Source organism: Polistes canadensis, unplaced genomic scaffold (genome assembly GCF_001313835.1).
Source record: "Polistes canadensis isolate GaletaPanama2010 unplaced genomic scaffold, ASM131383v1 scaffold_80, whole genome shotgun sequence".
NCBI lineage: Eukaryota > Metazoa > Arthropoda > Insecta > Hymenoptera > Vespidae > Polistes > Polistes canadensis.
In genome coordinates, this window is record NW_014569627.1 from 560,165 (window position 1) to 588,014 (window position 27,850).

The 27,850-nt window shown below is 33.0% G+C and overlaps 1 protein-coding gene across 16 annotated transcripts; it reads right to left on the minus strand.

Annotated features, from left to right (window-relative positions):
- Nucleotides 1-731: 731 nt before the first annotated feature.
- LOC106786711 (liprin-alpha-1) lies at nucleotides 732-27,761 on the minus strand. Of its 16 annotated transcripts, none has more exons than XM_014748400.1 (22): nucleotides 25,587-27,761; nucleotides 13,670-13,771; nucleotides 13,317-13,481; nucleotides 13,121-13,195; nucleotides 12,678-12,773; nucleotides 11,480-11,710; nucleotides 10,023-10,310; nucleotides 9,818-9,943; nucleotides 8,725-8,881; nucleotides 8,286-8,647; nucleotides 7,953-8,195; nucleotides 7,686-7,868; nucleotides 7,481-7,573; nucleotides 7,198-7,358; nucleotides 6,996-7,043; nucleotides 5,616-5,871; nucleotides 5,390-5,535; nucleotides 4,927-5,157; nucleotides 4,577-4,840; nucleotides 4,251-4,407; nucleotides 4,055-4,171; nucleotides 732-3,961 (listed from the first exon to the last, which is right to left on the minus strand). In XM_014748400.1, the coding sequence occupies exons 1-22, from the start codon at nucleotides 25,833-25,835 to the stop codon at nucleotides 3,875-3,877; spliced, it is 3,837 nt and encodes a 1,278-aa protein (XP_014603886.1). In that variant the 5' UTR covers nucleotides 25,836-27,761; the 3' UTR covers nucleotides 732-3,874. The 16 variants fall into 16 exon arrangements, with proteins under 16 accessions (XP_014603886.1, XP_014603884.1, XP_014603881.1 ...); XM_014748398.1 differs by having other exon boundaries at nucleotides 8,725-8,884; XM_014748395.1 differs by having other exon boundaries at nucleotides 9,800-9,943.
- Nucleotides 27,762-27,850: the final 89 nt, after the last annotated feature.

Consider the following 27,850-nt stretch of genomic DNA (forward strand, 5'->3'; position numbering starts at 1 on the left):
TTTGCGACGTGTGTTGTACAAAAGTCGTTTTGCCCTTCCGTCAGTTTGGCCGAATCGAGAGCATAAGGGAAGAAAATATGTAACAGAAAAATATAGTATATATGGAAGTAATATGTAACATTAGAATACAGATAATTATTATATCACAAATTTATCTATGAACATATGCATATATGCGTTTATACTGGCACGTTCATTGTTGTCCAAATTGATGAAAAAAGATCAAAGTATAAATGATAAATCAAAAATATGAATAATTAAATATACAAGATGTAATATATCAAATTCGCTATCGCATCTATTATAAATGACCACATGATATGTATATATCGATAGACGAAAAAACAAAAAGTTTCACGCTTTTACCGAAAATCTCGAAATATTTTCATTTTTAACAGAACGATATTGAGATATTTGTTATATAAATAATTAACAGAATATAACATTTATATCATATTACATTAATTTCAAAGTCTACATAAATGAGAAATATTTGCTCATTTATGTATAAACATTATGTGTATGTGTGTGTGTGTCTATAAACAAAGTATTTGATGTACTTAATACAAATGAATAAAAAATACAATAAAATATATGAGATTCTCGGTAAAAACATTTTTATACATTGAATCAATCCCTAATATGATTGTTTTTTTAAATATTCGATAATGCTTCCGATTTTAAGCAAGCTCTATTCGACACCAATCAGTCGGAGGTTGGGTTGAGAAATGTTTTCCTCGTATCTATGTGTATATTTATACTCAGATACATTGAAGGCGTCAAAGCTGCTACATACTGATCCATGATGTACATACACATATGGGATTACGAATGGTTGCTTTTGGAAGGTCCTCGCGTTGGAATGTCTATAAATAGTTCATTATTAACTAGCATACATTACAAATAAGTTCAGTCATTTACAAGTACTGCTGCAACTCTTCCGAAAGGGAGAGACGGCCATGTTCTTTCTAAAGGTGCAGATCATCAATTTTACGACTGTATTATTTATATAAATTAAGTCTATATATATACACTCTCTTAATATATTCCGTAACAATAAATGTAATTACGTTGCTTTGATAAAGATGCTCCTCTCTCTCTCTCTCTCTCTCTCTCTCTCTCTCTCTCTCTCTCTCTCTCTTTCTCTCTTTAAACATTTTTCTTTGCAATCAAAACCAAAGCTAGTTGATTTTAGAGCGATAAGAATTTAATAAAATACTTTATAAATTCTGCAAATAACAAGATAATTATTGACGAGTAAACTGGTATATATATACATACACACAGACAGACACGAAGAACTTCGATAGAAAATGTTTCCATCATATTATTTAACAAATTAATTAAAAATCTAAACAATGCTAATCCGGTACGTTATTTTATAATCCATAGTAATAATTTTTCGATCAAAAATAAAACTGCATTTAAAAAAAAAGAAAAAAAAGAAAAAAAAGGAAAAGGAAAGAAAAGAAAAATACTACCAGAGCACTTAAGCACAGAGGTAGCATAGCATTTGCTTTGGCTTTAGCGAGTCCCTTTCATCGTTATAGATTTGGATGAATTAACTGGTAATGCTAAAAGAAAAGACAACATAGCGATGCGCAATGAATTTGTACAACAATTGTACGTACAAGAAACGTGTGTATAACATTCACGCATCTGCACGCAATTGAGGGCAGGGGTAGAGGGGTCACTGCCATTCTTAAGCAGCGTTCATATTTAATTATTATAAAAAACATCGCGTCACACACACACGTCTTTGGCAGAAATTATTTGATAAACGTGAACGCCCCTTCGGAAGATCGTGTGCAGAGCTATGAAACTACAACGAATGAACAGCTTGCATGGGATACTTCACAGGGAAACAAACATTAACAACGATTCCTCAATTATCAACAGCATTTTAACAACATTACCATTATAACTTGTCAATCATTGTGATCGTCTTTATCATGATATCGGTTTATCATTTTATTACAGTCGCTGTCTTTGTCTCTCAGTCTTTTTTTGCTACCCTCTTTTTAAGCATCTTAATCGTTTTATTGATACTTATTGTTATCGTCGCGATCATTGTCTTCTGCATTATTACCGTTATTAGCAATTTCACTAGCACTGTCGGTATATAGTTTATACTGCCATTAGCTCCGATCATTTCTCCCTGTATATTTCATCTAAGTCTCTTTTTGTTATGTATGTAATTATGCTTGCATCGTGGATCCTTTTGCTACCGATGAAACACGTAGTAGTAGTAGTTGTAGTAGTAGTAGTAATAGTAGTAATAGTAGTAGTAATAGTAGTTGTTGTAGTAGTACTGGTAATAATAGTTGTAGTGTAGTAATAGTAATAGTAATAGTAGTAATAGTAATAATAATAATAATAGTAATAGTGTAGTTATAGTATTAGTAGTAATAATAATATTAGTAGTAGTAATAGTAGTAATATAGATAGTAGAATTAATAGTAGTAAAAGAAAATGTTCGAAAGGTTTAGTCACGCGACTTAAATAAATAAAATCAAATTAAATAAAATTTCTTTGTAAAGCATCAAAAAATCAAGATACAATTGCTTCTTCGTTACGATAATTTTTTACTGGTATATATGCACAATTTTATTACTGGTATGCACCTGAAAGCGGATATCATACGATTCGTTAATAGAACAATTATAAATTAACATTAAACGTCGTCTCATATTTGGATACCTAATAACGTTTTAAACACTTAGCTATACATTGCGCACATATTTTGGTATAAAATGTCTGTTCATAAGAGTCTTTCTTAACAGGCTAGCTTCTTAAACGCGTCTATGTAATTGCATTTTTTCTTTCGATAAGATCTTCTTTTCGTATCCGCAATAGTTGCACGCTAATTTTCATTTATAATACTTCGTGTTTTTTTAATTATATTATATTATATATATATATACATATATAATATAATATACATATATAATATATATATTATATATGTGCGTGACTCTACAAACATTCAAAATTTGTCAAAAAAAGAAAACAGAAAAAAAGGAGTACTCTAAAGTTTCGCTTGTGAAAAAAGTAAAATACATATAGTAAACTTTGTCAGCTCATCATTGTCCTCTTACAGACACAGAAACATAGAACGCAGTCCTCGTCTCTTTGTATATAAAATATTAACGATTCCCCGAGTGTATATTACTGCATCATTGTGAAATTTCTTAGTTTTTTTTTTCTTTCTTTTTAATTGTTCATTTTGTGCTAGTTACAACGACAACATAAGCCGTTTTTTTATATGCAGAATTATTATATAAGTACACGAGATATAATACAAGAAGAGTGCAATAGCTGTGGTTGAATATCTAGAGGAGTACCATGTAACAATATATTACTAAAACTACAATTGATCTGTTACCCGTAAAAACATAACAAGTCAAACGAGGCGGATTTATTGTCGTGATTGTATTCAACTCATATTGTTTGGCCTTCGAGGAGATATATACTGCAATTCCTTTGAATGCAGATGCGACACATGACCACCTCCTACATTTCGGTATCTATAAGAAAATAATTTACGCGTAGGTATTTCTTGTCAAAGTATATGGCACGCGGATCGTCATCAAAATGTACGATCATTGAAATGAAAGAAACATTTAAAGGAGCTCAATTATGAGCGTACAATAAATACAATCGTTTTTTCTTTACGTTGCAATTTTACGTTCACGCATCTATGTATAATATTATTATTATTACCGCGTGCCACATGGCGTAACAATACGAAGATATCTTTAGGATGATACTTAAAGCTCTTACAACTTTTACAACACACTTGCGTACAGACAGTAGTAATAGCTGGGGTTCTCGACTAGACATGATGGGGTTGAAGATGTGGCAATCTGTTGGATCAGGATTTCATATTAGAATCGTCCACTCGCCTCTCCGTTCCTACCCTTAATAAATTTTCAAATTCCATTTCTAAAAGTTGCCTTGCCTGTAACGATAATAAATATATACGAAGTTATTATTATATTATATTATATTATATTATATCCTACATAATATATATAAAGTATTTAATACAGACCTGTGTATTTTGTGTAGGAATTTGCAAAGTAAGAGCAAAGCTATTTGCATCAAAACTTTCATCTAAAGCAATTAGGGCACCGTGTACCCCGGATTCTAATAGATGGTTTCCATATTCCTATGATAAAGGATACGGATAAATTATTTGTTATTTTTTAACGCTATTATCTTTTTAATAATTGAATTTAATCGCACACCTTTAGACCAATCGATTGCACCCATCGTATAACTTGATCGTTACTCCACACAAGAACATCTGCGTTAGTTCCTTCCGCCAATCGTCTTCTTTCTTCTAATTGTGGTCTATCATAATTTAATCTCTTCAAACACGAAATTCCGTACTGCAAACTTGTTCTGTAATAAAACAAATTAATGAAATAAATATTATTTTACAATATATATTTATTTATACGAAAACAAAACAATTTTTGGTAATTACATCTATACAATTATTTAATACTTTTAATAACTTGAATAAATAATTAAAAACGTATACTTTGGTCGAATATATATTTACACGTACCTATGAAAACTATCAATCATTCTAAGTTGACCGCGCAAATCCTTTTTAGTGAGATGATCCAACATTCTAGCGTCAACAAGGCACTCCATGAAAGTGGATCGATATTGGGGTAATCCAAGACACGGTAACCATACATTTCCAATCCATTCGTGATTCATATCTCCAAAAGCTAATGTTGTACGAGAAGTTTTAGGTGCGGATGGACTTGTAAGTGATACCATCTCTTGAATGGCTAGCCTCAATTTCAGTCGGTGCAAAGAGTTACTATAAATCATGCCATTTATTATACTTCAAATCTTGATCTTTTAATAATTTTAACTGACAGAAATAACAGCAAAAAGAAAATATACCTGATACCAATCTCGCGTTGTATTTCAGTGTCACTCAGTGCACTCATTATAGCACCACTTTTGACATTAGCTCGACACGCCGCAACGTACCAGGTAGGCATGCCAACCCAAAGCTCTAACCAAGCAACAACAGTTGGTCCATTCCAAAGAGCAAAAGGTGTTCCAGCTTTCATTGCTTCGGCTAATAGCTCATGTCGCGAAGAGTCCAGCATACTACCAAACATACTGGGACTAAAACAGGTCCGATTTGCCAATAATCGCAATAATCATAAAAATAAAAACAATTTTTGTTCTTTTCCCTAAAGAAAATTCGACTCTTTTTCTTCTTCTTATTCTTCTTCTTTTTCTTCTTCTTTCTTATCGTTTATTTCTTCTTTACGTTATCTTATATTTTTTATTTATTATTATTTTTAGATTATTGTGTTTATTGAACACTAATATATAAATCAAGAAAAATAAATACCTTTTCTTTTTCCTTCGATCAAAATCACTCTTGCTTCCTAATGTTCCTGCCACAGAAACGCTATCCCCGTAATCGGGATCTGCAGGTGTACTTGCACCTCCCATACCAGGTACATCTCCGGGCATCGTCGTATCTTTTCCCTTTATCTGATATAGAAAAAAGAAAAGAATTAGAACAAATACTTCTATAGTAAAAAAATTTGGCACAGAAGTAACAAAAGATTCACCTTTTCTTTTTTACTGAAAAATCTGCCAAGACTACTCTTTATGCCTTTTTTCTTCTGAGCTGCTGCCACTGCAGCTGCTGTCGCTGGACTCATGGTTGCTTGCATATGTAGATGGGAACTCGATAATTGTCCAATAGGTAGTCCAACACTGGATAGATTGTTCTTGTGTAAACTGTCCTGGCTACTGTGGCGTGAGGACAATGGGGAAGGAGGAGTCCCAGAATTGAGTGCGCCGTTGCTATGTTGTCCATGCCTGCTGCATGGAGCGCTAATCTAGTTTCTATTTCTACTCTAATCGGTGCTACTACACTAGCTCACACAAGACATCTCTACTTCCTTGTGTGCTCCTCTATATGATTTGTTATGTTCGTTATATTATATTGATCATGTTCGAAAAAGAAATCACACGTGACTAATTACGTCACAGAATTAATGATTACTGTCAATTGATTGCATCTAATTTTTGCAATACTCTCAAATCTATAACTAAATTGTATTATTCATACTACTTGTTATACATATGATAACACAATAGTATATTCTGGGAACTTACGAAGATCAAGTAAATTGCAGATAGTGTATCGTATGCATTAAAATTAATAACAGCCAATAATAATAGGCAATAATGTAATAGGCAAAAATACTAATAAGCATTAATGATGGTATATAGCGTTTACTATGCCAATAATATTTACTCTAATATTTCATTTAAATGAAATTACACGCTATAAAAAACCTATTAGAACTAACAAAAATACTGACAAATTATACAATATTTATCTATAAAAAAAAGTGTCTTTTTGTTACACAAATATCTAAATAAATAGCTCCAACTTATGAATTAATAAGGAAATATTCATGGTAAAAATATCTGCTCGACATTACATGATATGCATAAAAAAAACAACCTTCTTTGCAGTGATGTTTGACGTATATCTTATATAGCATGCAACTCTTTTGATTCCGTAAGTTCCCTTGTCTGTTTGAAACAAGGATGTCTATCACGAACAAGATAGGCTTGAGTATATGATGCATAAAAAAAATTACTATCACTTTCTTCCAAGGACTCATATCTAGCAGAATTATCGGGTGCTTCGTCGTTGCCACTGTGCTCGAAAATTAAGGCTGTGGGCATGTGCGTTATGCCTTGGACACTATATTTAACAATATTATATCTCTTGTACAAAACGTACAACCAGTATTTTTTAGTTTTCTGACGCAATTAACTAATTTCTTGGCAGGGAAAACAATTTACCATCATTAAATTCATTACGACCGATTTCAAAATCATTTATTTTATACCCACATTTGTCTCTCAAATATATCGTGCACAGCGGCATGTAATGTGGAATACATGCAATATTAGAAACTTTAATTAACCTGTGCGGGGAAAAGCCGCTGCTGGGGAATCCCGTTTGTCCAGTACGTCTGATAGCATGGACAAATTTATGATACTAATAATTTGCAACGTTTAAAATGCATCTTTCAAAATTGATAGTTATATTCTTCTTCTTTAACAAAGTCGTTTGAACTTCTTTAAAAGCTTATTATATGTTCTGAAATGTATTTATCTCATACATACCTTCTTAATTCTTCCTGGCTATGAGCAAGTGCTTGCACAACGCGCTCTAATCTCAGCGATCTGGCCGTTAACGGAGAAGCAGCATCGCTGCTAACACTTCCAGCACCACCGACGCTGTCTCTTTCACTTACCGAGTGCAGTTCTTCTCCGGACAACTGCAACTGCCAAAGGCAGGAAGCATTAAGCACCCACTTTTATTATTTCAATTATCTTAAGAATTTATAATATTGCAAAATATGTCCATTCTTTTATAATGCAATTAAAATACTGATAAGCAATAAACCTGGCTTGCAGGAAGCGATTCTGAAAGTTGTCCAGGACTAGCAAGGGATGCAGCATACTGATGTAAATGAGCAGGTGACATTGATGCTGGTGCCTACACAAATGATGAGTTTATACTGTACCCTTTTAATTTCATTAGATATATAAAAACAATAGAAAAATTGAATGTTTATTAAAAATAAATATGTAAAACTATAAATGCTCACTGTGTGATATTTATGTAAATAATCTCTGTTAGGGCTATGATGTGATTTTGGTGTAGATCGACCGCTTAATGGAGGTGACGCTCGCTCGAGACTGCGTCCTCTTGCTAATAAATTCATATGTTCAAAGCTACCTACTCGAGATTCTAATTCTTCTGCTCGTGCTTCCGTGTTCTGTTTTTCTTCCTGCGCAAAACTTGTTTGTATTATTATCTATATAATATTTATATAATAACGTTCAATATAAATTTTCGCGAAAAGTTTATTTACCTGAATCAATCTAATCTCATTATTGATGGCGTCTAATTGCTCTTGTAGCATCAGCGCAAGTGTTTGAGCATCGGTGTGTCCCGCCGGACTAATTACCTCCGCCGAACAACTGAAGATACTTTCATTATCACCGTCACCTTCTGCATCGCTTGAAACATCAAATGCTTGCTGCACGTTTGCTAGAACATGAGCTTGCTGAAGTTTCTCCCATTCTTGTTCCGCAAGAGTACGTACTACGTAATTCTGAAAAAATAAAAGACGTACAGGATGATATCTTAATTTCCATATAATTCTTATTCAAAGAACATTTAAATAAAATATTCGATACAACACCTTCGAGGCATCTTCTTCCATTGGAGCTCTTTTTCCTCCTCTTCTAGGCAACGAGTGCGTGTCAAAACTACTATGACTTGCGCTTCTAGAAAATGAACCAGGATCCGCGGCATTTGGAGAAAGACTTCTAGTCAATGCGTCCGTTTGTTGAATATTGAAAGCAATTTCTTGCTGAAGCATTTGTCTCTTTACATTGTCAATTTCGAGACGCGCTTTTCCTAGCTCTTTAACGATATCCGCTTTTTCATTTTGTAAATCTTCAGCTATCTTCCTCGTTTTCTCAAGTTCCTGCATTATCACATTCTTTTCGTCTATTGCTTTCATTCTTTCTGATAAATGCGTTTGTAGCCTATCATTAGATTCTAAAAGGAAAAAAAAGCACATTCAGATTATTTCAAATTGCATATAATGCGATATCAGTGTTTATTTTACTATTTACCAGATAATAGTTTATCAACCGTTGCGCTTAATCGAGTGTTATGTTCCTCGTTCATTTTAAGTCGTTGATTGACGCGCATTACTTCTGCATTTTTCTCTTCTAATTGTGCTTCTAACCTTTGTATTCTATCCTCTGCGCTACCATGTCTCTCCTGAGCCTGCTTATTAGATATTTGATATAGTTAAAATTAAATGTTGATAAGTAATTTTTGAAAAATGGACCGATACGTTTGATATATTTTTTTTCGAAATACCATTCATTTTTTTTTTCATAAATTCATTATAAAGGAAATATTGCATATTTATCAAAATCATTTGACAGAATTATCGCAGATGTTAAATTGAAAGTAAAATTGTGAAGTTTCTAATGCAATATTTTTTAAATTAGAAGTATCTAATTCTTCCTCCCATTTCCCCTTTTTTCTCTGTATCTATCTCTAATAAACATGAAAACTACTTTCCAAAAAATATTAGAGTAGAAACGAATATAGAGAAGCGGAAGAATGCACATTATAAAAACACAAATTTGTGCTTGAAGAATAAATCTGTTTCCGTGATGTAACAAGAATCATATATGAAATCATGGCAAAGCTTTAAATATAAATGTAAAGAGAATGATATATGTTTGAGATTGTTTGTGAGTTATTTGTAATGAGAAAATTAGTCAACCAGGTAAGCAGCGTGTTTCTGTATGTGTACACTAGTATTTTGTGGGTAAATTATAAAAAAGAATTCATAGTATTTTTAACATTGAATGCATCTGATAAAAATAGTGTGTATGTAACACATTGAAGTATTGCTTAAATAGCATATTATTAAAAAAGAAAAATGAAAGAAGAAAAAAGAGAATGAAAAAAGATCAGCTAAATATAATATGTGTTGCACAGCACAGATAACTCGAAAAGTTTGTCAAATAAAAATATAAGAATATAAATATTTTGCATTGATGATGCAAGATATATTAAGAAGAAGCTTTCTAGAGAGACATGTATTTATATTTGAAGGGTTCTCAGTAAAAGTGCAGAGGAATAAAAAAGGGAAAATTGACAGTGCAATTATATGATTCCCCTGCGTACCTGGTTGGGCCTCCTCACCTGGGTCAGAGCCTCCATCCTCTGCTTTAATTGTTCTTCCATTTCAGGTAACTTAGCATATTGAGTTAATTTTTGTTCTGCAAGTTCCAATTTTTCTTGTATAGCTGCTATCTTTTCTTCTTGAAGCTGTAATGGGTTAAAAGAATGTTATTTTACAAAAATGACCAATTTGATTAGATTCAATCGAATATCTGCGCTAGAATACCTTCAATTGAGCCTTCTTATGTTGAAGCTCCTGTTCTAATTTCTCATTGAGATCCTGTAAGCTAGTTGATTCCCGTTGAGCATTGAGATAACGTTTCTCAAGAGTTGCAATCCTTTCTTCTTGGTCCTCTTTCTGCGCAACATTTTCACACAGATCTCTTTGCAACTTAACATTGATCTCTTGAGTTTTAAGAAGATCCTTTTGGGTTTTAGAAAGGGTTTCTTCTAATTCTGCAACTCGTCCGCTCAATTCCGCTACACGTCGTTGCCATGTATTTAACTCAGTACTCTGAAATGATATAAACAAATGTTCTTACTTATAATTATAGTAAAATAAGTATAATTAAACGGATTGATGCGATATTAGTTTTGTATGTACAAAAACATGTAGAAAATATATATTTTTGTAAGACTATTATATTGTATTATATCAAAATAAATGCAAAATAATATTGTATGTATATATATATTACAGTAAAGAGTCGGCGTGTACCGAATTGTATAAAATGTCTGTGTTAAGTATATTCATATAGAAATTATACATTTTGTCCGAAATAAATTTATAGTCAAATAAAATCAGTTCTTAATCACTAAACATGCAAATACAATATGCTTGACATATACAGTCATTCCACATCGTGCCATAGGCATTGTTCATTTAAGATAAGATATTATAGTAATAAATGCTTTAAGTTATACTATCTGAATGATATTAAAACATTACGAATATAATTTTTTATTAAAAGTTTTATATATGAATTATGTAATTTGATAAATTAGTAAAGCATATCATATCTAATAACAAAATTAATATTATTTCTAACGATTTACGTTAAATTAAACCTAACTACATTGAATTTTATTATTTATAATGATATAATAAAATATAATATACCAATTTACAAATGAATATAATTGAATTTGTTATAAACCCTATATCTTTAGTCATTTATCTTACAATAATCAATGATATATATCTAACACATATCTTAAAATATAACTTATTATTAAATCAAACATCATGCGCGTTTTAGTTATAAATAATTTAAGAAATAGAACTTATTATATAATTAAAGAAAAAGAAAAAAAAGGATCTCGTATAATATTATTTTAATAATTAAAATAATATTTGATGGACTATTTTTTATTTTTCAAGATAAAGAATGAAAAACATAGTATCGAATCAATGTATAAAAAAATTTGCACGTTATGCATTTATTAAATACACATTAAAATAGAAATAGATTCATGCAGAACATACTTTTAAAACGCTTTTCATTCTATATATAACATTTTCTTATGGAATATATCATATACTTTGTTATAAATAGAGAAAAAGATTAAGTAATAAAATAACGAATACACTTAACATTTGATATATATATATATATTTAGAGATCTACCTGAATCTCTATAACGATAATGTTTCTAGCATTTTGCTATAAAACAGTTCCATACCTGTTTATCGAGAGTGGCTTGCAAGTCTATTACTCGTACTGCCGAATCCTGGTCGGATGGGTCAAGACTGCCATTGCTCAATCTGCTTGCTATCTCTGTTGGCTTCTCTGTACCTAGCTTTTGTATTGCGTGTTGCTGTTGTAACTGTTGCTGTTGCTGTTGCTGCTGTTGTAGCTGCTGTTGAAGCTGCTGCTGTGGCTCCTGCTGACTTTCAGCCTGCTCAGTTTCATTCTGCCCGATCACAACACTACATTCAGAATGCCTCGCTCGCATTGCCTGTCCTGCATTGCCGCGTAATTCCCAAAATCTACATATAACAGCTACGCGAACTATAGTACTACCGTGCACTACTGCAGATGCATTCTTATGGATGCAAGGAGTAAGAGATGGATGAAAAAAAAGAAATAACTAATATAAACCTATCACCGAATTTTAGAAATTTACAAATATTTCATTTGAATGAATTAAAAATATTAAGTTATTTATTAGGACATAGAGAGATAGATAGTAATATTTAATATTACTAATTGTAAGTAAAATTATTTGGGAAGTTTTTCTTTTATAAAAAATAATAAAATTGTATCAACGTTAATCCCAATAATACGTTTGAAAACGATAACGTCATAGTCGAAAAACGATACTCTTATCGTTAGTTTAATTGTTTTATGCAGAACGATTTATACCTTTTTAGATTTTTAAACATTTTTAAACTCTTTTATGTTTTCGTTTATCAAGAGGCCAAGAATCCTACGTACACATTATCCAGACATTTGAGAAATAATGTACCGCCGATGAAAAATGAGATGAGAACGATAAGGAGGAAACCGAAATCCGATATCATTAATAATAATCCTCTGCTAATTCGCCGATTATTTAAAATAGAAAAGAAGAAGAAGAAGAAAGAGGTTTATCTTTCGAACACAGTGTGCAACTGGAACGATACCAAATAAGAAAATCCATTTGCTTCGAGTAAACAAATTAGCCGGCGAAAGAGGATTTTTATGCTAAACACGAGCATGCGTAGTGAAATATTCTATAAAATGCAATTCATGACTGTCAAACATTTCGAACACCTCCATGTACACATGATCAATAATGCGAGATATGAAATATAGCAGTGTGTGTGAAATATTTTTTGTGACGAGTGTATATATGAATGTGCAATGTTGTTGTACCAAGAAACGTTGTTTGTTCATACCTTGTTTTGTTGTTGACCGTCATCCGTTTGACCATTTTCTTTAGGTTTGTCATCGGTGGCTTTAGGCGTAATTCCACTTACTTTATATTGTTGAAGCTGTAATTAAAAAACGATTAATGCGTATAATTAATAAAATAATCATAAAAGAATCTCGCGAAATATTACCCAAAAAATTCGTGCTATTTTATTAAAAGTGTATTATAGATCGCGTTTAATATTAAAATATTAGAGTAATTCTCGCGTTTGATAAAAGAATTCCTTAGGAGTGGATTACAAGAAAAAAAAAGGAAACTTTCCAAAAGTGGATTTCGACCTATACAAATTTAGGAGACCCTTCTATCTATATTCATACACATGCATAGAAAAGTATTTGTAATTTATTTTAATTTTTAGCTCATTGAAGATGGCACAAATTTTTCAAACTGGTCAATCAAATGACGTACCTCTTCTTTGGTATGGGCCAGTTCCTCTTCAAGGCTCGTATTCCTTTCGAGAGCTACACGCAATCGTTCGCGTACCTAAAAATTAAGGGAAAGAAAAAAAAATAGAAGAAAAAAACGATTAAAATCGATAAAAAAGAAAAATCCCTCTCCAAAAAAATATAAATACGAATATTCTAAATACGACAAAGTTATGTACCTTCTCGTCCAAAGCTTTGTGATGTTCGAACAAACTCTTTAAAGCTTTTAGTACTTCAACTTCTGACGACACGCCCGATTGTGCAGCGGCTTGACGTTTTACGACCGTCATCCTCAGCGATCGTTCGTGTCGAGAAACCAAACATTCTAGATGTTCTAGTAGAAGCTGAACAATCAATAAATGTATCGTCCAAGATAATAACGTTTTAATTCTTTTCCTTCTTTCTTTCTTTCTTTTTTTTTTTTTTATATAAACTATACATATACCTTACCACGAGACATTAAATATTAATATAAATTGCATATACAAATATTTATATTTTATATTTTAAAACATAATTAATATTCACGTACACGTGTGTTGTTGCGTTCTGCTTTCAATTCTGATATTTCTTCTTCTCTCTGTAAAATGTTTTCACGCGCTGCCGCTAATTCCTTCGTCAATTGTGAAAGTTCCTGCAACATTAGGCATAAAAAGGCATATTGTTAATTAATAGAACTTTTTCCTTTTTAAAAATTATTTAAACATTTTTACAACAGAATCGATGATTTCAACAACAACAAAATTATCAAATAATATACCAATAAATTATCATCTATCTCGCATGTTTCGAGAGATTTTTATTCAAAATTCTTTGCAAATATGCGCATCAATGATTGAAAATGTGTTTCTAAATATAATAGATACACGTGACAGATCTAAACTAGATTTATTCTTTTGAAATGTGAAACGTTAAATAATTTCTACTAAGAGAAAATGAATATTTAAGAAGCATCGTCACTTTTGTTCATACCTTTAAATTTATCTCTGAGAAAGAGTATAGAAGAGAGAAGAAGCGGAAAGAAGTAGAATGATGAAAGGTTTAAGAGAGAGAGAGAGAGAGAGAGAGAGAGAGAGAAAAAGAGAAAGAAATTTAGGTCATCGCAAAAGATCGTCGTCGATACGGGAAGAGGGACAGAGGGAAAGAAAAATATAGGTCGCTATATTAATCGTCCTTTAAAGCAAATTATTCATATCCTTTGATCCCGCGTACGTCGATACTTCTATATGAAGAATCTGAATTAATATAAACGTTTATATGAGATACTTCTTCAAATGAAAAATCGTAATTTTTCATTACGATAAAGACTTATGTTGTTACTGTCGAAAAAAAAAAAATAAAAAAGAAAAAGAAAATGACTTAATTTCGAATAATAAAGATAACAAAAATAACGAGATAAAACATCTTGAAAAAATTCAATAATAAAGATTAATAAAAATCTATGAAGATGCTATCTCATCGAGTAAATTACATTTTCAATAAGAAACATTATTATTATTTAAATTCGACCAATTTAGTTTCATTTTATGAAAAACGAATCACAAGCATGCACACACACGCGCGCACGTGCCAACGTACACGCGTATGCATTTTTCTTCATTTTCCTTTCTCCTAATCGTTCGTATAATTATTAGAGATATTTTCATTTAATATTCTAATAATTATTTCAAATGGAAGAAACGTAGTTGTAAAGAATACCGATAATTTTGACATATCTACACACTTATCTCGTAATTATTTATTGTTATTCTTGAAGCAATTATAATTAACATTCAATTATGAAGATAGAACAAATTTCTCGTTTCGTGTTTCCTATCGTTCTAGAATTATATCAAAATCGAGGATATTGAAAAGAAAAACACGGATAAAAAAAGAATCACATGGTATCTTATTCTTCCAGATATTCGAGATGCAAAAAATAAAATAAAATAAAATAAAAAAAAGAAAAAAAAATACAGAAGAAGAATTTCCATCCGCATCATCTCATTGCTATTTTAATGACACGATATGGAAACGTATAGCGCGCAATACCTGCATAATAATGAGAAATCATCAGACTTTATTACGTGAATTCAAAGTTATGCAAATGATGAAGAAGCCTTCTCTCTCTCTCTTTCTTTCTTTTTTTATATTTTTAATCGACGGCAAGTTTTTTACGCTTTTCTCGACGTTCCTATTTATTACGACATTACGACATTTTTTGACTCATTTCGTATTCATAAATTGACGTCTATAAACGTCCATTTGCATACGTATCCTTCTATAAATATATGCAGACAAAAAAATGGTGCTTTTCGCATCAATCACTTATTATTTAAAGAAGACAAAAAAAACTGAACGAGCCGACGCGTTAAAAACTTGGCTCATTTTTAATAAACCTAAATTATGAAAAAAAAAAAATAATAAAAGTCGACTCTTCTATATACCACTCGGCAACATTAGGTTCTCGAGTCCTTCTTGCATATATTATAGAAAAGGTTCGATCAAAAAAAGAGAAGGTGTGTACACGCGTGCGTGTATGTGTGATGCGTGAGTGCATGCTTGCGTGTTTTAATGGTGAAAGAGAGTGAGTGTGTGTGTGAGAAAAAGAGAGGGTGAAGGGGGAAAAGAAGGAGAAGGAGGAAAGGGGGGACTTTCAACGCGTAACACGTCCTCGCTTATGTTCGCACGCGCGCATAGTACGACATGCGTTCGCGGTTCAATAACGCGGCGCAGGTTGGAAACTATGCAAACGATTGCAGCAATATCCGCACCCCTGTTGTCTGTGATCCGCGAGGATGGAAACGCGTTATTCTCGCGTTTATCGTGATTGCAAGATGTAGCTTTCTACTTCTTCGATGACACTCCATCCGCAATGCAACGCAACGCCGAGTCAAATCACGGTTTGTTCTTTTTATTATTCTGCCATAGAAAATGTATATGCATTTGCCCGTTTTATTCTTTCCATTAGTAATTGTTTAAGAATAAAACTAACATCTAATTGATTGGACATAGAAATAATATATATATATATATATATCCAATCGAATAATTAATTCCACCAACTCCCCATGATATTTTTCTGATTATTTTGGATAAACGTTAAAAAGTATTATTGTAAATTATTATACCTGTCTCTCCGGTTTTTTGGCGAGCTCGTGGAGTTACGATGAAAAATATACATGACGTTGCAAAAACTCCCGTCAAGAGTGCAAAGAGTTAATTATATATATATATATATATACTTGTTTTTTAAATTTAAATTTATAAATTACCGAAAACAAAATTGTTTTACGTTTGCTATTTAACATTTTTTTTTGCTACTAAATTTCACAAATAAAAATGAATAATTGTTTACTTGAACGTTGTTATTTAAACCCATTGATAAATTCAACCGAGACAGAAATAAAGAAAATAATCGTCGAGGTATTTGAAATAATGGAGGAAGAAAGATGGCGAAAGAAGACTTGGAGTCAGCGAACGGTTTGAGAGAAGGAAAGAAAGAACGGGGAAAAGGGGGAAAGAAAGAGAGAGAGAGAGAGAGAGAACTCGCACACGTTATGACTGAATCGTCGTGCACGCGAGCAGTTTCATTCATACGTGGATTTAGGCTTCGTTCGCAATGAAACAAGCACTCGAGAAGCAGCTTCGTGGGCAATTTAATTCTCTCTTACCGTGCGACCTCTTCCACCCTTTTTTCCTCTTTCTCTGTTTCTCTCTTTCTATTTCTCTGGGTCAATATAAGTACAAATCCTCTCAATAGCTATGACAATGATTACTATGTATCGTATATTCGCACGTATTAACACATTGTCGATCAGTTATGATCACATTCGCGTTTACACGTGCATGCAATTTGTAAAATTGGTAAAAGTATGAGAATGGATTGACTAATTTTTTCTAACCCATTTTATTATAAAAGTATAAGATCTTACCGTATTCTGTTTTTCTTTGCGTTGGTCAATGCGTTTATTTTACTTTAATATTACAAATTATTCTAGAGATTGTTAATATTTTGTATAAAATAATAAAATTCGAACGTAATTATATTAATATAACCGATAAATACGCATGACTCGTTGCATACGATAACTGATCAACAATATTTTGATCATATGGAGGAAAACGATAGGAAGAAGAAGCGCATATAAATGTATAGTAATCGTGAAAGAAAAGAATGAACTAATGATTATAACCGAAAAAAGAGTGAAGTAATTTAAAGGGAGTAACTAATCAAGTTAACGGCCTCGGCAAAGCAATAAGAGCACCTGCGATATACAAGTAAGATCGTATTTCCTTTCAGTAGATGTATCTGGTTGCCTTATATTAATAAGGTATGCATTCTCGAGGCGTGGCGAAAAATGTTTGATCGTGTGTATGTAAAAATGAGACAGAGAAATTTATATATACGCGCACACACGCATGTCCATAAGAACAAGACGAATGACAAGATCTCTTCTGGCAATGACGAGATCGTCCACGAGTCTGTGGCTTCGATTTAACAGTAATATGAGTATGTTGCGTGTGTGCGTGTGTGATGCGTGTGTGTTGAAAAGGAAAGTACTCGCCTACATTTGACAATATGAGAACAACGACGAGTTACTAAGATTTTGCTTCGTGTTGTATTAACAAAGGCTGATTGAAAAGTTTTGTGATAATTCTTTTTAAACAAAAGTTAATTTCAACAAAAAAAAAATGTTTTTACGTTAGTCTCAGAATTTATCTCAATCCCTATTTAAATTATAAATATATGAAATAATTTCTCGCACGAATATCGTAGACATTTTGTCCATTAATTTCATTCGCATCATTTTATCCTGATATACAGTCAAAATCGGTATTCCAATAAAAAAAAAAAAAAAAAAAAAAAAAAAAAAAAAAAAGAAAAAAAAAAAAAAAAAAAAGAGGAAGGAAAAAAAAAAAGAATAATGGACAAATCAAACAATACGAGAGNATATGAAATAATTTCTCGCACGAATATCGTAGACATTTTGTCCATTAATTTCATTCGCATCATTTTATCCTGATATACAGTCAAAATCGGTATTCAAAAAAAAAAAAAAAAAAAAAAAAGAAAAAGAACAAAAAAGGAAATAAATAAATATAAAAAGAGGAAGGAAAATAAAAAAGAATAATGGACAAATCAAACAATACGAGAGTTGTAAGCTTAATATGTGCCTGATGCGCATGTAACTATGTGCACTAGGCAAACGTGCTTATTTCTTGCACGTCAACCAACCGCTGCTCTTTCTCGCACATGCGCAACTTTCGAAATATCGAATAGAGAGAGAGAGAGAGAGAGAGAGACCTTCTCGAATATTAAAGCCGCAAACAACAATGTCGCGATTTATATCGAGCACACATTTTGGCTTTATATTATTTCCCTTTTTTCATTTGATTTTATTTCCAACGATTATTAATCAAATTAATTCAAATCAAATGATTTGAAAAATCATAAATCCTTTGAGAACATTGTACTTGCAACAATTAAACGATTAGCATTTGAACAAAAAAAAAACAAAACAAAAAAAGAAACAATCATCTTATCGTATAAATGATTACGAATTTACGCGGATCGATTTGTAGTATTTATTCAACAAGAACAAAAAAGAACAATCAACAAAATATGATGATATTTTGTTGTCAGCTGAATTTTACGCATAAAGTCGAATAAAGATGAAGGAAGATCTTCGAAGGTTGAGAACCCTGAGCTCGATAAATGTAGGAGGTGCTGCCGCTCGCTAGGCAAGTACAGCTGCCAAGTAAGACGACGATGACGACGACTACGAACGAGGGGACGACGAAAGCAGAAACAGTGATCGACACAACTACGACGATCGACAAGAGCTATGATCGACGGTAGTCGGAATGAAAGAAAAAAATAAAGAGAAAGAGAAAGGAAGACGGAGAGTGTGTGAGAGAGAGAGAGAGAGAGAGAGAGAGAGAGAGAGAGAGTCGAGGTCGGATATGCGAGTGTACAACATAACAGCAACAACGAAGAGTTTTGCACGCGAGTAAAAGCTCTTATGTTAGTGTTCTCTGTCCTTCTTGCAATCGTCGTCGTTGTCGTCGTCCTTGTCGTCGTCGTCGTGGTTGCATCGTCAAGTAGAGTGTGTAAAAGGCGAGGTTCATTCATGCGCCGCCGACGGAGCGAGTGGGTGGGGTGTGTATTGATCGCAAAGTCGGCGTATACCCCGCGTATGTACGATAGAACGCCGGTGCATTGCACCCATGCCTCAGCTTCGTCCTAGAAATTTTTACCCCAAACCGCACCATCCTATCCCCACCATTACCACTACGACCACCACCACCACCATCATTTTCTTCTTTACCTTCTACTACTCTTCCTCGTTCCATAGTAGATTTTCTCTCTCTCTCTCTCTCTCTCTTTTTGTCGCTTTTACCACAAGCTCTCCTCTTTTCCATACTAACCACCATCCGACCTTTTTCGCGACCCTTTCCACGCTTCCGACGTTACGCGACGAAATCGAGAGCGGGTCAGTTTTACGACGACGTTCGATCGCGTGCAAAAATAAAAATAAAAATGTAATAAAAAAAAAAAAAAGAGAGGAACACACAAAAAAAGGTAAAATATTTAGCTCGATCAAGAATGTCCAGAAAAGTTTTTACTATTTATTTATTTACATATAACCCAAATGAATTTATTGGACGATTTCTACTAACGTATACAAAAAAAAAATAAAAGAATAATTGACTTTTTTTTATCTGTATTCTTCTCTTTTCATTGTTAAATAACTAAATGTTTTAATCAAAATATATAAAATATTTGAAGCTACATAGATTGCGATCGATCATCGGTCAAACCGTACGGCGGTCCAATATGGAATGTGTATAGCACAGCTCTATGACCGAAATTCTGTTGAAATTTTAACGAACGCTAACGAACGGACAAACAAAGAGATCGATATTAATGACAAAAAAGGAAACACAATGGATAATTATTGATAAAAATAATATCACGTAGAAAAGACAGATAGTAGACCGAGCAACTCGTTGCCCTTCGCACTTGGATCATTACGAAGATAGGGCTGATAGAACACGCATAATATTCCTCTCTAGAACTGCAATATGATGTGCTCTATGATCGTCCTCGTAACAGATATGTGCGCCGCTGATAATTATGAAACTGACATAAGTTAAAAAAGAAATTGAACAAAATCAATTTGATGACATATTTCATATTGTAATCGTTTACGTTATAAAATAAATCAATCCTTTTTTGTTTAGTTAGGCCACTCATAATTGACGGCCACATATATACGGATTGTGGATTGAAAAGTTTCGACCCTAACGTAGAAAATATGCAATATTCTATTAGTTGAAGTATTTAATTAATACATTAGTAAAAAAAAAAATCTAACCAACGCCTACTCATTATACTAATTGTAAGCTTAAGTGAGAAAATAAATAGGAGAAGCCATTGTTAGCACTGGAACGATTAGAAGGGAGAAAAAAAAAAGGTAAATGACCTCGGAGGAAATATACAACGTAAAATTCGCATTTTCTTTGTTTACCAAGTGCATCGAGATGCTATGGGAAAATACTTGGACCAAATATCGAACGTGCATGTGTCCGTGTATATGCAATATGGGACATCCAAAGGCAATTAAGCACAGGGAGATTTCTCTCAACGTTCACACAGAGATCCAACGTGACACGTCCGTCTTTCTCTCTCGCTAATTCCATTTAACTAATCAGCTCGAGAAATGAAGAACCCAAAGAATTCAACCTGTTAGCGATCACTTAACGTCGACTTGATATTCGAACGTAGTTCATTCTCTCATGCCACGAAGATTAAAGCGAATAACGAATTGAACTGAAATTACGAACGATGTTATCAAACGAATACGATCAACGATAAAAGAATCATGAAAGGTTCAAACCCGATAAGACGAAAGATTGAATGAATGAATGAACGGATAAAAAAGACAACGTATATTCCATAAAGAAAATAATTACATAACCGTAAAACCAACCAGACTGAAACTTGGCGGCAGACGCGGACCGGTGTGTCATTAAAAGTTTTATTTAATTCAATCGTTCCGATATTCTTATTAAAAACTCGAATGAATTCAAATTGAAATGAAAAGGTTTTGCCTTTAAATGTGTCCCAATGCGATCTCGTTACTTAGAATATTATCGAAAAATGTTCAACGTTAGCAAATATTTGTTAAAGAAGGAAAGGCTCCCTTTTTTTCTTTTTTTATTGACCTTGGCCATTAGTCGTGTTTTTTAAAATAAAAAAAAAGCTAATTTTATCAAAGAATCAGCAGCAAGCACCGATTTGATTCTATTGATTCGGTATACGCATGGCCTACAAACGAGTAACTTTAGAAATTTATACTGATTCGCCAAATTATCAGAAGCGATTATACAAATATTAACATTGTCAATAGAATTCGTTTATAATTCTTTATCCGGAAACGAAAACTTCGTGTAATACGACGCCATATCGAATATAATCTGGCGTTTATACAAAATAATTTATCTACATTAAAAAAACTTGGATATTAAAAATCATTCCAAATGATTATATTTTTTGTTTCTGATCGATTATCAATTAATAAACGTTCATCCATTGTTTTCCTCGTATTTCTCGAATAATAAAAATCAATCGTTCATGTTCCTCCATTATTTTCATAATAAACAAATTTAATTCATTCAACAGCATGTCTCTCAACTCGTTCAAAAAAAAAAAAACGATGTTTATACAAATCCGTAATGGCAATAAATTATAAAACGACTTTTTTTTTTATCGTTGATTTGGGTACATATAGTTGTACAATGATCGAAAGATATCGAACATGTGCGATAAAGCAAATCGATTATCTATATATTAATAAGATCTATGGCATACAGAAATGATCTCTATCTAACAATAAGTCAAAATTAGTTAAACTGATGGAAAAATAAAGAATTATTAATAATTATATTAATCAATTACAAATGTTAGAAAATTTTCAATCGAATACCGTCAATCGTTTTATTCTTTTCCAATATTTTTACTCAGCGAGCGCTATTGTTTCTCAACATAATAAAAGTTCATTCATTAAATGCAACACGTTTTAAGATCTTTTTGATTTCAAAGTTTAAGCACAAAAATATCATTTGATAAAATGGATCATATACTAAAGAATATAAAAGAATTATATTTTACAGACTATTTGAAAGTGTTCTTCGGGAGATTCTTCTTAACGTATTATTTCTCAATGATAGAAATTTTTTATCTAAAAGCTCATGATCTCTTACCAAAGAAACTCATGAAATGAATCATCGATAAGCCTAAGTCGAGTTATTTTCAATACAGATATCATAAAAAACAATATTTACACTATATAAATCAATGATAATTCAAAAGATTATGTCATAAGATAGAAAAAGTGCAACAGAGCATCATTCACGAATGAAAGTACTAGGACTACCAAACATTTTTCTCTCTCCTTTTTTTTTTCTTTTTTTTTTCAATATTCCTCTCGCACGTACATAAAAGCCAATAAGGCAACAAATGGATCGATGTAACCAGCAGTTTCTCTCCCTTATCCTGAGAATATATCGGTGCTCTACATCGTAAGTTCTTTCTTTTCCTTCCTTGTTACGAACACCTGCTTGATATTTATTTATGTTCGAAGAAAAATCATGTGAAACGAACTAACATAAGATGAGAGTATAGGCAAGATCTTCTTTCGTTTAGAGTTTCTTTTTTTATAATAGATATACGATTAGATTACTTACAAATAATCATTCTGCGATATCTATCATTTGATACGTTATTTTCAAATAAAAAAAAAAAAAATACATTAAAATGTGCCTGTACGAATAAGTAGTTTATTTTGAAAATTCCATGAGTCATTGTACTTAGGAATAAACGCTTAAAAAAACAAAACTGTACTAACCCTGAGAGATGGATTCCTTTTACCTATATTTTAATTATACAGTTAATTAACAAAACTTCATTCAACAAAATCTCAGTGATTTTTATCTTGTATTTTTAATCAAAAGAAACGGCTCAAAAATGTATGTGGCTTTTTTTAGCGTGACTTGTTTTAATAAATACAAAGCTAATTGTAAATACAAAATATATATTTATATAGTTCGAAAAAATGAGAAAGGTATTCAGCTCTTACATCGCAGGTATATACACATATACACATAGATATTATGTAAGATCGGAAAGCATTTGCGCGTTAACCATATCGATCCATCCGCATACCGTTGGAATTGGACCAAATCACGGACAATATCGATTCTCGAACCGGACGTAACTCTTTATACGCGTGATGCACATTAGGTCAGCTCGATTTAACGCGTCATCTTCCTACTTATATTTGACATACATTTATATAAACACACTGAAATAAAAAGGATGTTCTATCGATTATCCCGATGATTATTGATTCTTAAAACAACGAGAGTTTAAATCTTTAGATCATTAATGTCTTATCTTCGTCGACGATTTAAAACAATAATATCGATTATTATTTCTCGATTATCGAACACAAGCATAGATCCCATCGTTGCACACGTGATTCGCTGTTTGAATTTTCGCGCGCAAATTTAAACTACGAACGAGAGGAAGAAATTTGTTCCGACGAAATATTTATCGCATTCAAAGATACTTTTAATAGTGGACAAATAAAACATAGAGATTAATTAGTATTACATAGTAGAGAGTTACCGAATGGATGATATTTCAAAATGAGAAATAACTATCTGCGAAGAGAAGCCGATTACACAATTAGTAATGTGCATATCTCTCGCGAAAGTAGGACAACGCGCAAAGATAACACGGGTAACTGAATAGTCTTGAATCGTTTCTACCGTAATCATTACGTAAACGTTCCAGTAATTAGAGATCCATAGTAGAGTTGCGATAGAACGCAATTAGAAAAATTCTACAGTAGTCGTACAAGTTCAAGTCGTTACGTTGCATTTTAATTAATTGCAAATTCGGTCCATCTTTGTAAAATTACGTTTCATGGAATCTTGTATTGTTTCTTTTTTTATTTTACCAATCGTAAAATAACAAAATAAAACTATGAGAACCGATTGCAGATGATTGTGGATAAACGCATATCAAAGAAAAAAGCATAAACAGAAAAATAATATAAACGTAAATCGCTCTAAAAGATAGTCGAATCGCGAAAAGGAAGCATATGTTGAAACGAGTGTAAATTCGCTTACGAGATGGGGTCCATGGGCGGGTACATGAAGCACGTTTTACAGACTACTGTGCACGTGCGAGTTGTCTTCAGTGTCTCGACCTTTCCCTCTGTCTATCTATCTATCTATCTTTCTTTCTTTCTTTCTCTCTCCCTGTCTCTCCCTGTCTCTCTCGCTCTCTCTCTCTCTCTCTCTCTCCCTCTATATCTTTGCCCCTCTTTAACCTATTACCACCCACATCGCAAAAGTCGCGAGTTTTAAACAAGACCCTACATACAGGGTGTTTCAGGATTTTTTCCAACTAAACGGTGTTTTCAGTGTATTCTATCCACAAAAATAAGAGGATAAATCATTTTATTTATATATCATTTTAAAATTTTGTTGTTCAAAGTGCTAACCACCTACGCGAATGCAAGTCCGACATAGCTGTTAAACAAAATGAACTTGTTTTGCATAATTTTGAATGCGCATTCAAATAAAACATGAGAGATCCTGTGCTCTTTTGTGAGGAAATTAACGTTGAACTCGTCTCTCGCAGCGACCCGAGCATTTTCCGTCGCACAATTCATACACGTAACAAATGCCCACATATTTTCGGCATTTCGGTTGGTAATATTCAATGAAAAAATTTCAAGAGAACTGATATCTATTAGAATTCGCTAAATCGATTCGAAATAGTAAACATTAGAGATAAGCGTAGAAAAAGATAAATATAATCGACTGGAAACTTAGGGACAATCCCATTACTGACAATGTGAACATTTATAATGTGCATTATAACTTTTTAATGAAGCTATAAATGAACTATGTTAATATAATATTTTTTCTTATTTTCGTGGATAAAATACGTTTTACACCGTTTGACCAGAAAACCCTCAGACACCCTTCTATAGAGGGTGAGATGAAAATCGATTTTTCAAGAGATTCTTTGGGGGAAGTAATTTATTCATGTAATGATATGCGGTTACAATTAAAGTTTTGCACAAAAATGACAAAATTTGAAACAGTCGTTCCAAAACTTGGACAACAACCATTCAGTTGTATTTCGACCTTATGTAAATCAGTAATTAAACGATATGTATATTAAATATAATAGACACAAATTAATGGGAACAAACGAATACAAATGAACAAATATTAAAAATTAATAAATAAAAATAAAATTATTTTGAGGAAAGTGACTTTTATCTCAACCTGTATAGAGAAAAAAAGAAAGAGTAAGAAAATTTGGTCGTATTTCTTATCCTAACGTTGGTGTAAGTTAAAATAACGAAATGAAAGACTCATACCTGGGGAATGTTGGCGTAAATTTGACGATTAAGGGAGTCTCGTTCCTTTTCGAGTTCCCTGACTCTGGCTTCGGCTTCTTGGACTCGTTCTTGACACTCCCGCAACGAATCCATTAACTTGTCCCTTTCGTCCAACATCGAAACCATTAATTGTTCGAAGTTCGCATCCTCGCCAGAGAACTGCGAACTTCTTTGACTTATGCTGTCCTCCGCAATCGTTGGCATCACGTCACACATCGCACTCCACATTTTGATGTCGCTATTTCCTTTTTTTTTACTTTTCTCTCACCTCCTCCTCCTCCTCCTCCTCCTCTTTCACTTCCTCCTTTCTTCTCTCTTTTTACTCTTCGTTTACACGCCCGACAAATTTTCTCGGTACTTTAGCGTGCAAAAGAACAAATTACGATGACAATGACGATGACGACGATGATGACGACGACGACGACGACGGATAACAAAAACAATGACGATGACGACGGTAACAGCAGCAGCTACGATTTGTCGGTCGACGAAGTGTAGGTAACGAACGAACACACACGACACTACTACACTTTATAAAGGAACACACGTGCGCGAAAGCGAAAGACAGTAAAAAAAAAAAGAGAGATAGTGGTATATAGATAGATGGATAGATAGATAGATAAAGATAACAAAAGAGATAGAGAGAAAGAGAGAAAGACAGAAAGAAAGAGAGAGAGCGAGCGAGAGAGAGTAGCGACGTGCAAAAATGAAGAGAATATACCGGCTGCTTTTCTTTCACCCCTTGCACTTTTTCTTCCTCTCTTTCTCACTCACATACACACAACACGCACTCTATTCCACTCTACCGTACGTCGTCGTCGTCTTCTTTTCTCTTCCTCTTCTTCTTCTTCTCTTCGTCTTCTTCTTCTACTCCTGCTCCTTCTTCCTCCTACCCTCTCACTTAATCATTTTCCTTGGTCTTCGCTTCCTTCGTCCACGATTTTTCGTAGGATCAACCAAATTGAACGACATTCAAACAAAAAAAAATAAAGAAATAAATAAAAAAGGAAAAGATGTAAAAATATGAAAAAGGAGAAGAGGACGTAAACCTCTCCCGCGGAAGAAGCGACGGTGACTGCTGGTAGGCGAAGCGCGAAGAGGCGCGCACGGAAGTCGCCGGCCCTCTGACGGCGCACTTGCAAACCTTCTGACCACTGTCCTAAAGTTTAGCGACGTTCGTTTCACTGAAAACAGTAGCCGCCGGTTTGATGACTTTTACTCTAACTATTTTCTACCAAAGAAATTTGTATCGTAGACGAACGAATCATTGAAACATTATTCCCAATGATGATGACGATGACGACGATGAACGAACACAACTGTTCATGCTCATATCCGATATATGCAATAAGGGCCACTGAATCCTTTTCCTTTCTCTTATTTTCCTTTTAATCCTTGTTCCCTGTACACCCAATTTCTTGTCTTCCTTCGCTTCTTCTCTCTTGCAATCATAAAAACGGACTATAGCAGAATTGGACCACTCAAAATAGAGATTCGTTCTGGTTCGTTCGTTCGTTCTCTTTTCGTTAGAATCGATCGCACAAAAGTAAAACTCGACGAATAAGAACGATAATGGAGCACGCTTTCTTCCACGCTATTAAAACTTTTTACGGAGCACCAGCCACCGTTCTGTATTTGCCCTTTTTCATTTGTTCACTTCTCCACTCCTACCTTTTTTATATTCACTAATATTTTTGCGCTACTATTATTTTATTCATGTGTCATTGGACAGTAGCAAACTCGATATCTCTTTCTCTCTCGATCTTCGTTGATGTCCAATCAACGAGGACCTTAGCCCAGAATAGAAAACAGCGATGGTGATAATGAAAATTAAAGGGAAAATAAGCAGCAATTTTTTTGCCCTTTTTCCCTGTTCCTCCTACTCCTCCTTTTGGTTTCATTCAGATAGTTACAGTTTTTCTTACGTACATAATTCTCCAAAAACGATTAATTCGAAAAAGGGTGAGAGAGAAAGAGAAAGAGAGAGAGAGAGAGAGAGAGAGAAAAAGAGGTTTCGTTTTTTTCTTCCTTATAGAAACTTCAATATGCTTGCGTTCGATTGCCTCGGTGAGGACGAACAAGAAAGGAAAGAGAGAGAAAACGAGAGTTGTAGCAAAAGAGAAAATTGTTAGCACTCGTTCCTCTTTTAATCTTTCTTTGACGAATGAGTTTTATCTCTCTCTCTCTCTCTCTCTTTCTTTCTTTCTTTCTTTCTTTCTTTCTTTTTTTCTTTCTTTCTTTCT

Bases quoted from the DNA above. Each gene is read 5' to 3' on its own strand.
- LOC106786711 (XM_014748394.1), bottom strand. From the start codon at position 25,835: ATGTGGAGTGCGATGTGTGACGTGATGCCAACGATTGCGGAGGACAGC. The intron at 7,359-7,480 runs GTTTATTGCTTA...TGCCTTTGGCAG, and splicing joins AATCGCTTCCTGCAAGCCAG to TTGCAGTTGTCCGGAGAAGA. The intron at 5,872-6,995 runs GTTAATTAAAGT...CGCTCCATGCAG, and splicing joins AGCGGCTTTTCCCCGCACAG to CAGGCATGGACAACATAGCA.